Genomic DNA, 13,096 nt, shown 5'->3' on the forward strand with positions numbered 1-13,096 from the left:
GTTTCCCTAGTATGTAATAACACTGAATTGTTATTTGAAATAGCAATGAAACACAGGTCTCCCTTGTATCTTCCATTGTATCTCTCTGTAGTGGGTAGAATCCGATTCAAGTGACAAGAAAAACTCTCCCTGCTCTGACCTCTACGTATTACACCCAACTGTTTTGTTAAACTCAGGGATACAGAATATTTATTCCGGGTGTACTTTTGTATTATACTATACCCCGCAGCAATCCCTCACAAGTGCATTTGAAATGCTTTACATGAATGCAACAGTGAAATAGAAGAAAAAGTAACTGAAGATAAAAACACATAAAAGCATGCAGTATAGCAAATAAAACAATTGGACCAAAATCTTAAACTAATAATATATCAGTTAATAGTTTAATTTCAACAGCCAAACCCATTGTTTTCTTAAAAGAATTCAGGCTTGCAGCACTTTAAAAGTCTTCTAAAAGTTTGTTCCAGATAAGTGGAGAATAGGAACTTAATGCTGCTTCTCCATGTTTGGTTCTAGATCTGGGTGTACAGAGTAGGCTTAGACTAAAAGATCTGTGTGGTCTGGGAGGTTGAACGTTGATCCAATCAGTGATTTATAGACTAATAGAAGGATTTTAAATTCTATTGTCTGAGCTACAGGGAGCCAGTGGAAGGACTTTAAAGCACTCACTAGTTGGTCGAGGCTCGTTTTGCATGAATTACTGCATCAGTGCGGCAAGGTGAACGGCCTCTGGAAATGTTGAGGTATGATAAACCCCCAGTTAGTAGAATAAAATGATGTATAAAGATAGAAAAGAAAGAAAAAATGCTTCCCCAAAAAGGTTAGCAGATGGAAACAGTGCTTTAAATGGCTCTATGGACTCTAGACTTCAGAAAACCCCAAAACACAAACACCAGCTGTTGACATACCAAGTCACCACTAAAGCCCAGCGTACACTGTGCGATATTCGAGTCGTGGAAGGATTTTCCGATTGGCCCGACTTTCAGCCTGATCGTGCGTCATGTGTCGTGTAGTGTACAGGGGGTTACGAGCGGCGATCAGCCTCTCACGACCACCACCCGATCAGGAACCGTGAGGTCGGGAGAATATCAAACATGTTTGATTTTCTCCCGACCGTCCTGGGCAAATCACTGAGGGCGCATTTGCAAAGTTGTTCTTTTTATTCCTCCTCTCAGATGTAAACACAGCAGCATGGCAGAGATGCAATGAGTGAAATGCAGCTCCATCTGCAAGATTGATGGACTGCAGCAGCCACGCCCACGTCCTTTTTCCAAATACGTCGTCGCCCTTTCTTTCTAGGACCCTCAGCACAAAATTGTAAAAATTTCCTAGGCAGCACAGTTCACTATAGTGAGCTTAATATCTTCTTTCTATTTGTTTGGCTTTGCAGAGCAGCTCCATCTCACTGCGAAGCTGAGTCCGGCGTGGTTTTTAGTCGTGCATTGTGCACAGGTAGATCGCATGAGAGCGTCGGGCCGAACATAAATCGTGAGCTGTGAGCTCACACTGTACAACTAAACCCTGCTTTTATTAGTACTGTGTGAGCAGCAGATGTGTGCAATGATTGAAAAAAATCGCACAGTGTACGCCCGGCTTAACTGTAAAAACTATGGAGTTTTCAAGGAGGAAGGTGTTTTTCTATGCCTTGCACAGATCTCCCCTTTTGATTGGATTTTGGTTGTCAATCATCTGAAGGCCGTGATTATCGCTGATATAGGTGCACCTTTTAATACCAAACCTTTTCCTTCACCTCAACCTCTGATGAATATGCATGGTTACAGCACTCTGTGAAGAAACAGCTTCTTGAGCATTAATTTTACCAACCTGTTACTGATACTCTACTTGTGGAGGGTGTCAGTAACAATCTAGTGGACTACTGTTAAGACAGCAGCTTTTCCAATGATTCTGTAGGCCATAATATACCCATTACATTGCATTTATAAAATGAAAACAATTTAGTTTTTTTCAAAGTTATGTAATGTTCTTTTTTTCTGAGTCATCAAAGTTTGAATAGCTGCCAGAATCATCCAAATTCCAAGAGGTGCAATATGTATGAGTAATGGATCTATATATGTTTCATATTATGAAATTTGTTACAAAAATATTAAACATTTTCGCAATATTTGAATTGTTTTATTTATATATAACTTTCTGCTTACAATGCCTCTTCTTATAGATTATATATCTTTTTATCTAAGGGCCAAAATTCATCATACATCTTTAGAGGCCATGGAAACAATGGAATTTTTTTTAGAGAGGGTTTTTCAACTTTATTCTGTAATGCAATTTGTTGGGTCTCTTTCTCAGTACTGAATAAACAGGAACAAGCATGACAAAGGTACATGGATATCAATGCATTCATACTGTCCTGACATTGAAGAGCCAACTTCAGCTGTGATTACAGCTGCGAGACCCATGGACCAGGTCTTTACCAGTCCTGCAGAAAACATTTCTGAAAATTCTTCTTTCCAAACTAGCTGAAACTCATTAAGAATGTATGGAGAACATCTGTGAAGAAGCTTACCAGTAACTCTTAATTGGTTTAAGGCCATTCTAAATCATGCATATGCCTTACATAAACCAATCTATTGAAATGTTCCATTTGCAGACCCTCCAACCTGATCTATGGATCTTTTCTCCTACTAGTTGGCATAGGCCTCCGGTTTTTCTTCCGCTTCATCTTGGACCGGGCCGTGGAGGCAGCAGCCTCAGCAGAGAATCCGATCTTCCCTCTCCCCAGACACCTCCTCCCAGACATGGGCAATGTGGAGTCAACAAGTCATCTCCATGTCATGTATTTGTTCCACCAAACCACTAAAGCAGGTGAGTCCAATCTTCACCGTGAATTAACCTGTGCAGATTGGACTCACCTGGTTAATTGGCTGGGTAGATTAAATATATGACATGGAGATGTCTTGTTGACTCCACATTGCCCATGTCTGCCTCCTCCAGCTCTGCTGGGGGAAGCCAGCGTTCCCTGGGTCGTCCCCTGTGCCTTCTCCCCCTGGGATGTGCCTGGAACAGCTCCAGAGGGAGGTGTCCAGCGGCATCTGACAAAGATGTCCAAGCAACTTCAGCTGACTCCTCTCAATATGGAGGAGAAGCAGCTCTACTCTAAGCTTCTACCAGATGACTGAGCACCTCATCCTATCTCTAAGGGAGAGCTCAGCCATCCTGCAGAGAGAGCTTCTTTCAGCCGCTTGTATCCAGGATCTCGTTCGTTCGTTCATGATCCAGATTTAATAACCATGGTTGAGGGTAGAAATGTAGACTGATAAATCGAGAGTTTTGCCGTATTCACTTAGCCCTCCATTCAAGACATCAGACCAGTGCAACGTCCGCATAATAGTAGCAGCTGCACTGATGCGTGTTTCACCACTCTGTCCAACTATCTTGGCTCGTTCCATCATAAAACAATAACTTGAAAATTTTTTATGAGATATGGCTTGTGATCATTTTCATATAGTTATAAAAACTTTACATTATCATCCTTGACTGGTCTACTGTGTCCCTCAGTCTAAATATATTTTTTTTCCCTAATGTTCTCAGATGAATCTCTTCATAGTTGGAGTTACACCCAAATCAAATTGTACTTTATGTGGGCAGTTTTACTACTCAGGTGGCTTTTGCAAAAAAATTAATTGCACAGATTTTATTCATAGGTATAAACGCAAAGAGTGTAATTGTTGACTTTTCTTATTTTTACTGCAAAACAAACTCTAACAGTTATGCATTACAATTCACCAAAGTCTTTTTTTGTAACATGTCAAGATGTTAAAAAAGTGAAAGGGTCATTCATTTGCACCGTAAGGCTAGAGCTTGTGTTTGAACTTAGAACAATTACACATGCAGAAAACCAAAACATACACAAACTTTGATGTAAGTTAGCCTTCATCTCTTTATTAAACAAGCTACAAACAGCAATTATGGACCAGTTTCCTTTTGGCCAATCAGCTTGATGATGCTAATCACCTCCAAGGCAGATTTTGATGCTTCCTTGAAGATACCCTCTTCATGAACCCAAAGTCAAAGAACCTTTAGAAAGAAAAGATGGGTAAACATTTTTTTTTTCTTTACAGTTCGCAATGAGTCTAAGCAGCACTCTTGAGAAGGGGGCCCACCATCAAGCTTTGGATCTTTCTGAGGAGCTACCGCCTCACCTCCACCACCAGTCTAACCACCAGCAGCATCTTCACCATTCCAATTCCATGGCCTCCACCATGGCTGTGGGCGGAGGGAGAGAAACCCCCTCGCGTGTGGTCATACCTCCTCCCTATTCTGCTGCTGAGAATGGAGCTGGAGGTACTGAGGCTCCGCTGGAGCTACGTGGGTCCCTTGACTGCTGGGCCTGCTCTGTCCTGGTGACCGCCCAGAACCTGGTGATCGCTGCCATCAATGCCTGCCTCGCCGCCGTGGTGTTTGGCACCATCCTGACCCCAGCCATAGTAATGGTAGTGTTCGGCTTCCTGTGTCACTCTACGGTAAGACATGGTGGGGGATGGATGGGAGAGAGGGCTGAAGGATTTAGACTTTTTGGTTTAATTCACTGGGTTAACTTTTATGGATTCCTATCTTTTATTAAAATATATTTGAGAATTTAATTTGACAAACGGGCTTAAAAGAATATTGGCTTTGGTCCACTATGCTTAGAACACCTGGCTTAATAACTGACCCATCCTATTTTGTGGAAGAGATGGCCATACTAATAGTTTATGCCATAATGCCATAAAATGGTTTATGTCAGATTTGTACAGACCAAAACAAAAAGTTGCCCTGTAGCCAGATTATTTTGCTCGAAGATCAAGATTTCTGCATCTCCTGGGATTCTTGGCTACTTGTTAATGCTCCTCTGGACCATCCTGTTACTTTTTACAAGGGTGGCAATTTTCTTGGTTGCCACATCAGCCAAACTGACCTACCTTGTATTTACAGCGTCAAAAGTCTGGAAAGGAGCTAATAGAGATTTTAAAGGTGAGACCAGGACAGAGCTAGCAGATTCGGGGAAACCTGGATAAAACAGGCATGTTCAATATCAGTCCTCACAGGCCGCTGTCCTACAGGTTTACCTTGTTTCTCAGCTTCAGCACGGCTGATCATTGCAGTTCAGCACAAGCCTGTTAATCAGCTATCAGTGGAAACCAGCTGTACGGAAGCAGGGATACCTCTAAAACCTGCAGGACAACAGACCCTGAGGACCGACTTTGGACATGGCTGGTTTAGAACCAACTGAATCTGCAGCCAGTTGTTGCATCCAACTCCTTTGGACATAATAAAGGGCATCATTAAAACATTGTGGCTGCAATCCTGACTGTTATGGTTACAGAAAAGGTTCATTCTGGTACAAGGGTAAACTCTCACCTCCTATGCTCTGATTGGTCCAATAGTTTTGGACTGGATAGTTTGAGTCTAACCAGACTGACTTGCACCTTGGATTGCCAGGCTTATTTCTCGGTAAACTTGCAGCTGCTCCATACTATTTCTAGTTCAGATCATGAATTATTCAGAGCTCTGTGAGATGTTAAAGCTTTGTGAGATTTTATAACACTGTTGTAAACAACCGCACATGCTGTTTGTTCATTAATGTTTTTAAACAATCCTCTGATATATTCAAAGGACAGCCTGATTTATACTGGGATTACATTATAAAAAGAGAGACTCCAAGGGAGGGGGTTTGGGCATCCCTTTATGATACATCTAAAAGGGCTGATCTCATAACTTTGATCCAGAGGTTGGATAGAGTTTTCCTTGAGGCGGAGGGTTGAGTTTGGCTCCATCTCTGATAAGAGATCTTATAATCAGAGAGATCTGAAGCTCCCCCAGAGGGTGGTAAGGAGTCTAAAGACATACTTCTTGTTAGTTTCTAAGGGATTCCAAATATTATGTGACACCATGTATGATTTGTATCGATGCATTAATGAGATATATAACTACAGCTTATTAAAAAAAGGGCAACACATGTCCCTCATAACCATCCTTGATTGGATAAAAACTTTCTCCAAGGTAGCTGGTTTTCTTCAGGAAACTGCTATTTTCTTCTTAAGTCGTTGAGCCGTTCTCATGTTCTCTGACAAAAAGACCTCATGTGACAGCAGATTAGAGGCGGATTAACCAGCCTTTGGCATGCTAAAAAGAATGAGACAAATCAAAAGAAATGAAAATCCTATGACTCAAACTGAACCAGAGGCAAAAAAAAAAAACTCACAATATTTTACTTTTGCTGTTCAGATACTGTTGTTTAAATAAAGTTAACAAGTTTCAAGTTATGACAAAAATAACAACATTAAAAGGACTTGCTTTTTATCAATAATAAAAAATTTTTTTTTATCCCAAATCCAGACAAAAAATCACAACAGATTGGGGACTTAAAAAACAATTGATTGTGTGTGAAAGCTTCATAGACCACTGCTGCTTCCATAGGAGCCATTGTAAATGCCAGCAGCTAATCTCCCCTCCTCATTGATTAAACATTATCAGAGTGAGCACCATTGTAAACGTAGGATCTTTTATCACTCTGTAGCATTCAACGGCATGTTAACAAAACTCCAGAAGGGAAGTACAACATCAAAAACAACTTAGAGAAGCTATTTCTGCAGCACATGAATCAATGACATTCACAAATAATTCAAACAAATCATTTTTAAATGATAAATACTTAGGTAGTGGGAAACATTTAAGACAAATGTTAATCTTCCCCTGCATGCATGTCTCCATCTTTTTAAAATAATGGGGTGTTATTAGCTTTTTCCAGTGACGGTGCTGAAATGATGTATAGAAAAGCTTTTTATTCATCAATTCTGCAATCAAATATCCAATCTAATGTTAAGTACTTAAAAAGTTTGATCTTTTCCTTAAAAACATGTTGATTCGACCGCTCCTAACATTCCAGCTTTGTCCCACATGGATTTGTTTTGTTTTTGCAGCCTGATGATTCCCCGTTCGCCCTACTCTGCTATCTTCCCATGTGAATAGAAATGCAGCATTTGGAATCGATCTAAGACATTTTAACCCTCTGCCTGCAATGGAGAAGCCCACACAAGTTAGCAAAATTCAAATCAAGTCTACAGATTGGCCCACTATAGAGAACATGAGCTGCTCCAGCTACAAATTTTAAATTGTAAATCTGCGCCTATTCCTTGATTTGGATAATATCTGATCTTTGTGTGCTTGTATTTGTTTTATAACTTCATGTCATTTAAAAGGAAAAAGCTTCATGATTACATTTTTTTCCTCATTTCACTTTTTGGGTAGTGTAGGCCTAGTGGTTAGGGCATAGAGCGTATATATTTATATGCATGAAAATCAAACATGCATATAAATGCAGAGAGTTCATTCCGTTGCTCTGCAGTTGTGACAGTGTAATGACGATGAAACACTGGAAAAAATTATTTTAATTACGACAGATGTTTTTAAACTGCGCTCCCGAGTGTCTACAAACTGTTTCTACTCTCTGCACCTTGTTTAGACACTCAACCATTGGTCTCTGGAAGGCCGATAGGGATGATTCAGGCCATCTGTCTCTCAGTTCCTCCCACATTCAAATCACGATCCTTCACCCCGTCACCCACTCCCTCCATTATGGCTCTCCCACCAGGCTTTAACATACAGCATGTGCTGTCGAAAGTTCAGGAAAACAACGACTGAAATCAACACTCATAAAGTTTAAACCAAGTTAATTGTTTTTTAGGGAAAAGGATTGTATATATTGTTAGGACTATGCTGATACATGTTAGCATTTTATTTTAGAGAAACCAGTGCCTGTCTGCACCTTGTACATACCATGCAGACTGCGTCATCTCCTGCTTTTATCTGCGACCTCCTCTGCTATACAAAATGCTGTGCAAAGGTCTCCAGACAACCCTCATTTATTTATATTTTCATTCCAAGCACATTTACTTTGATGGGATCATTCAGCGTGGTCTTGGCTTATAGTTTTTAGTCTATCAAAGATCTTCTTCTGACTTTAGCTGTTTTTACCATGTTCTAATTAATAATGTTGCTGTTTTATAAACTGTTACCCAGTCAATCCTAAGCAATGAATCAAGAAAAAAAGGCTCCAGTACTGAAGGGCTGTAGTGGAGTTTACCAATATAAAATAATAGTGCCCTGATGACAGATTCATCCCCAGTTTAAACAGCTTTAAAGTTTTGTTAAATCTGTTAAAATTTGCAAAAAGGATCACTGCATTAAATTAAAACTATGAAACCACCATTAACACCAATAAAAGAAACAGTTTTGGAATATTTAGTTGATCATTTCCACATAAAGCGTTATTTTTATGGAGTTATTTTATTATTTATTTATTTTTTTTGCATTTTATATTGTTTTAGGAATAAGACCCTCTGTTAATACAGGTAGAATCAATGCATATTTATAAAAAGGTTTCTGCTGGGAAGTATTTAAAACAATCTAAAAACAGGTAAAAATGTATTTAATTAAATCAATTTCTCTTTAATTAAAGCTGGTCATTAAGATAATCAGCCAATGGAATGAGCATATTCCCTTAAAATAAAATATCTATAAAGCTTTTGAAATATTTATCTTCTTTTATATATAAACCATCTTATTCCATTGGCAAATTGTCTTACTTGCTCAAATAAAGGTAAAATACACTAACTTTGTTACATTCAGGTTTTTTAGTAACAGTAGCCCAAAGCGTGCTAAAATGAAACTGCACGCATCTAATTTCCTTGTATCTGTCTGCAGAGCATAGCACATGGTACTTCTTGCATTAAAAGCTGCTCCCGATGTTTTTACAAATGATGATAACCAATTATAATACATTTGACACCTATTCTCATTAAAAATCAGGCTGCAGACTAAATAAACATTAAGACTGTTTTCTTCAGGCCTCTACTGTGGAGATTATACAAAATCTTGTGTTGAAGTTCAACTAGTTAGGAAGTTAAGAAGCTTTTATCGGAAGCTTTTATCGTTGTAAATTCTCATTAAGCCATTACAAACTTCAGTATTTCGGTTTGTATTGCTGCTTTTTTTTAAATAAAAACACATTTTTTGGCCATATTTCCAGCATCAGCCCAATAAATCTGGTAAATTAAGCAGACAAATCAGAGCTTTCTGATGACCACTTAGACTTAGACTTAGCCTACAACACTAAAATGCGTATTACTATTTATAAAGCACTGGGATGAAATCCCTTAATGGCAGACGCCTACATCCGCATACATCTTGCTAAAAGCTAACATCTTTTGCATCGATGGGAAGGACAAAAACTTCTCAAAGGGCTTCCTTACACCGTTATAAACTCTTATCTACTACTTTCACAGCCGTTGCTACTTGGTGGTTAAAATATCCTCTTTACCTAAACTACCTAACGATTCCTGACCTAATGCCGTCTTAATATGCAGTAATAAAACATCAGAAGTTTCATTATTTATTAATTGTTTTATCCAAACTTGCAAAAAAACACATTTCAAATTGAAGATTTAGACACTTTGTTTAGAGCAGGTTGTAACATATATATTTTGCTGAATCTATAAAAACTACTGAAGAACAAATACAGTCTGATAGACTAATAAATCTTAAGGAGATAAAAAAAATGTCTAAAGCAAAGAAACGGAAGATGCTTTGAAATGTTTGCACAGTAGCTGTGGCCCAACCTTTGACCTCACCGCCGCCTTCCTGATCTCACCTCTGCAGGTTCGTCCCCATGGAACGACCCCATACTGCTCGGACCTGCTCACCGACGGAGGCTGCGTGGCTCTGCTGGTGGTGGGCTTCCTCCTGGTCACTCCTCTGCTGGTTCTGGCGCTGGCTGCGTACTGCCGCCTAGCCCGACACCTCCAGCTGGGCCTGTGTTTCATCCCATACAGCAGGGCCGTGTACAAGAACCTGCCGCCCAGCCAGCACCGTGGCCTGGGCACCGGCTGCTGCTCCGGCGGCAGAGATGGAGGCGAGAGCGGAGGGAAGGGAAAGGTCTGGGTGTGAGAGGGGGAGAGGAATGGTGAGAAAAAGATGGAGATGAAGAAGATAAAACATAAAAGGGAAGCAGAGAGAGAGAGGAGAAAAAAATGAAACAGAAACATGAAGAGAAACCAAGCTAAGGTAACACAGAGATTATATGATGAATGGTAATGCAGGTCAATCAGGTGTGCATGTGTGTGTGGAAGATACTTCACTGTTTCTATTGATCTGGAACTGGAGCTTCTTCACTTTGACTATTTACATTTATTAAAAGCTTAACTTAGTGAATCTTAGTAACAAATCCTGTCTGTTACAGTAGATTAGATTAAAAGTAAAAGCTTTAAAAATGTGCGTCTGATTGAATCTCAAACCGCCATATTAGCCGGACATGCAGCCGTCTCAACTTTCCTGAATAAATCGCAGGAAGAGGAAATCTGAAAATAGAACTGTGTGATGACACAGAGCATATTTGTTTCCTATCACATTTATATTGTCAAGGAAAACTTGTTCCTGTGAAGTGAAGTTTATTGTTTACCACTGTGAACTTTGCTTGCATCATTTCCTTTTTTTTTATATAAATAAAGTTCTTGGATTTTTCCCGAGTTGTTTGTCTTTTAACCGGTGTGTGTTGCTGACTTAATGAAATGCTTTTGTTGGATAAAAAGAAGAGGTTAACAGGAGTCCAGACTAGAAGATCAGAGATCCGAAGAGGTACCGCAGGGAAATCCAAGTCGCAGTCAGGAGGCAGATCCAGGTTCAGTCCGCTGGCAGAAACCAGCAGGAATCCGAAGACAGGTCAGGCAAGCAAATCCGAAACAGGAACAGGCAGACTCAAAGGTCAGAGCGCAGAACTGGTCAGGATCAGGCAATCAGAACAACAACAGGTATGCTAGAGAACTCTCACTTAAGCCTCGAATAATTTCGCACTGATGACTGGGAACAAGCAGCTTAAATAGAGGCAGGAGCTGCTTGTTATGAATGTTAAGCAACTGGATGTGAGGATCTTTCCTGTGGAAAGCTTAAAGTATGTCATATTGGCTGCAGGAAAGAAATAAACAGTAATTAATAAAATTTAAGATATCTATAAAAAAAAAAAAAAAAAAAACTTCACTAAATTCAAATAAGGGGTGACGTTGACAGAGGAAAGCTTTCTCACAAAGGGCAGCAGGCAGGTATAAGGGTTTCTAGGTTAAAATCAGTATTCAAATGTTTATTTAAAAAAATGTGTCTAATAATTCAGGGACAATTTAGGAGGTTTGTTCTCCAGCATGACAGAGAACAAGACAAAGAAGAATCTGATTACATGCAGCTTGGAAATGTCTGACAATGACATAGCTGTTCCAAATATGAATTAATAAGGAACTAGTTTAAAGTTTAATTAGTAAATAATCCGAAGCTGTTGCCTCCCTCAAGTGGTAAAAACCAGAATCACAACAGCAACCAAGATTAAAGTGAAACCCCTCCACATGAGCTGGAAGAAAAGGCTGCACATTAGTATTTCAATTCAATTCAATTCAGTTTATTTCTATGGTGCCAATTCACACACTTGTAGCGACAGTGGAGAGGAAAAACTCCCTTTTAGCAGGAAGAAACCTCCAGCCAAACCAGAGTCAGTGTGAGCGGCCATCTGCTGAGGCCGACTGGGGTTGAAGGAGACAGAAGCAGAGATACAGAAGGCAACTGTAAAAGGCGGCCTCATCCAGGAAACCCACAGCCAGGCAGACGGGCACCGAGCCAGCTCCCATGCCAGAGGATGAAGAGAGAATATCCAGCCAGTCACAGTCAGAGAAACAGGACTACACTGGAAAAACAGGCTGATCTCCAACAACGATAAACAAAGATGTTGATGGTAGCAGCACAGCTGATATTCATCTCTCCAAGATGGTGTCACAGCCAAACAGGAACAGACGAGTAGAGAACATGTGCATGTTTATGTCTTTCTTATATCTAAAAACCCTTAAAGCAGCATGAAGAAATCACTGGTTGCTGATAGGCCCTTGGTGGTACACGGGGTTGTGAAGTCACCAGTCGCCATATTGGTACTCCCTAGTTAGACCGGTCGGAATGTAAACAATACGTGCGCTACAAAACAAAGATACATTTCTCACTTTGACACACACTTGCTGTTTCATTGCATCAGTAGATTTATGTGATTCATGATAAAACAAAAAGGCACATCAGATTGCATATCCAGTATGAAGTCCATGCAGTCTATAAATCATGTATAACAATTTATGCAAATCCATCACAATAAAATGAGTCTGTCAGTGAAGCATAATAATGCTGTAGTCACATATTAAGAATATTACACACCCACTATCTGATGATGTGCCAAACGTGCTAAATTGATGATGTACATGTAACATACATGTATTGATTACATAGTTATGGTAAGTACATTACAAATAGGCATTTTTATTGTGTGACTCCTTGAAAGTGGGGAGTACCAAGATGGCGAAAATGTGACTTTGTTTTTTCGGGCTATCAGCCATCCAGTGAATAAATAGAGATCAGTGCAAGAAAGGCCCAGGAGATTTATGTTAGTTCTGTCGGTGAATTTGTATTATTATCAATTAAATGCCTTCAAAAATCTGTGTTAGCTTTCTGTTTGATGATTTTTCAGTTATTACAATTGATGTTGTTTTTATTTCAAATCCTGACAACCTGTCTTATGCTGATAGGAACATATAGGTTTCTCTATATTTACAAGTTGAAGGAAAGTCGGGAGTAGATTGCTGACATTTTTCTATCTGTTATTGTTCTTCAAATAAACATCATATTTAAATTCTCCCCAATGAGGCTAATTACGTCTACAGAGTCATACTCTCATTTATTATAGAGAAACTAATAAATAACCATTGCTCATAAACTGACGGAAACCTGTTAGGTGTAAATTGGCGCCCTCTGGTGGACATTTGAAGATGTGTCGCACCAACGTTGACTTCTATGGTTTAGGATCTAAGGATCTCTAATGGTTTTTTTCTGTCACTTTTTTTTTTTTTAAATACATTTTTCCAGAGATACTTTAATCAATAAAACCAGCATAAATAGGGCTCTTATAAAAGCATTGATATCTAATAAGACCAATAATATCTATCTATCTATCTATCTATCTATCTATCTATCTATCTATCTATCTATCTATCTATCTATCTATCTATCTATCTATCTATCT

At 39.3% G+C, this 13,096-nt stretch overlaps 1 protein-coding gene across 1 annotated transcript in view; it reads left to right on the forward strand.

Annotated features, from left to right (window-relative positions):
- Positions 1 to 10,516, forward strand: part of LOC107099028 (transmembrane protein 88-like) — a 13,604-nt gene extending 3,088 nt beyond the window's left edge. The window contains exons 2-3 of the mRNA XM_015396955.1: positions 4,080 to 4,481; positions 9,658 to 10,516. Coding sequence (XP_015252441.1) covers positions 4,086 to 4,481; positions 9,658 to 9,945 — 684 coding nt within the window. The 5' untranslated portion in view covers positions 4,080 to 4,085 and the 3' untranslated portion in view covers positions 9,946 to 10,516. The remainder of the gene's footprint in view (positions 1 to 4,079; positions 4,482 to 9,657) is intronic.
- The last annotated feature ends 2,580 nt before the right edge of the window (positions 10,517 to 13,096 follow it).

Source organism: Cyprinodon variegatus, unplaced genomic scaffold, assembly GCF_000732505.1.
Source record: "Cyprinodon variegatus isolate N-32 unplaced genomic scaffold, C_variegatus-1.0 Scaffold831, whole genome shotgun sequence".
Lineage (NCBI taxonomy): Eukaryota > Metazoa > Chordata > Actinopteri > Cyprinodontiformes > Cyprinodontidae > Cyprinodon > Cyprinodon variegatus.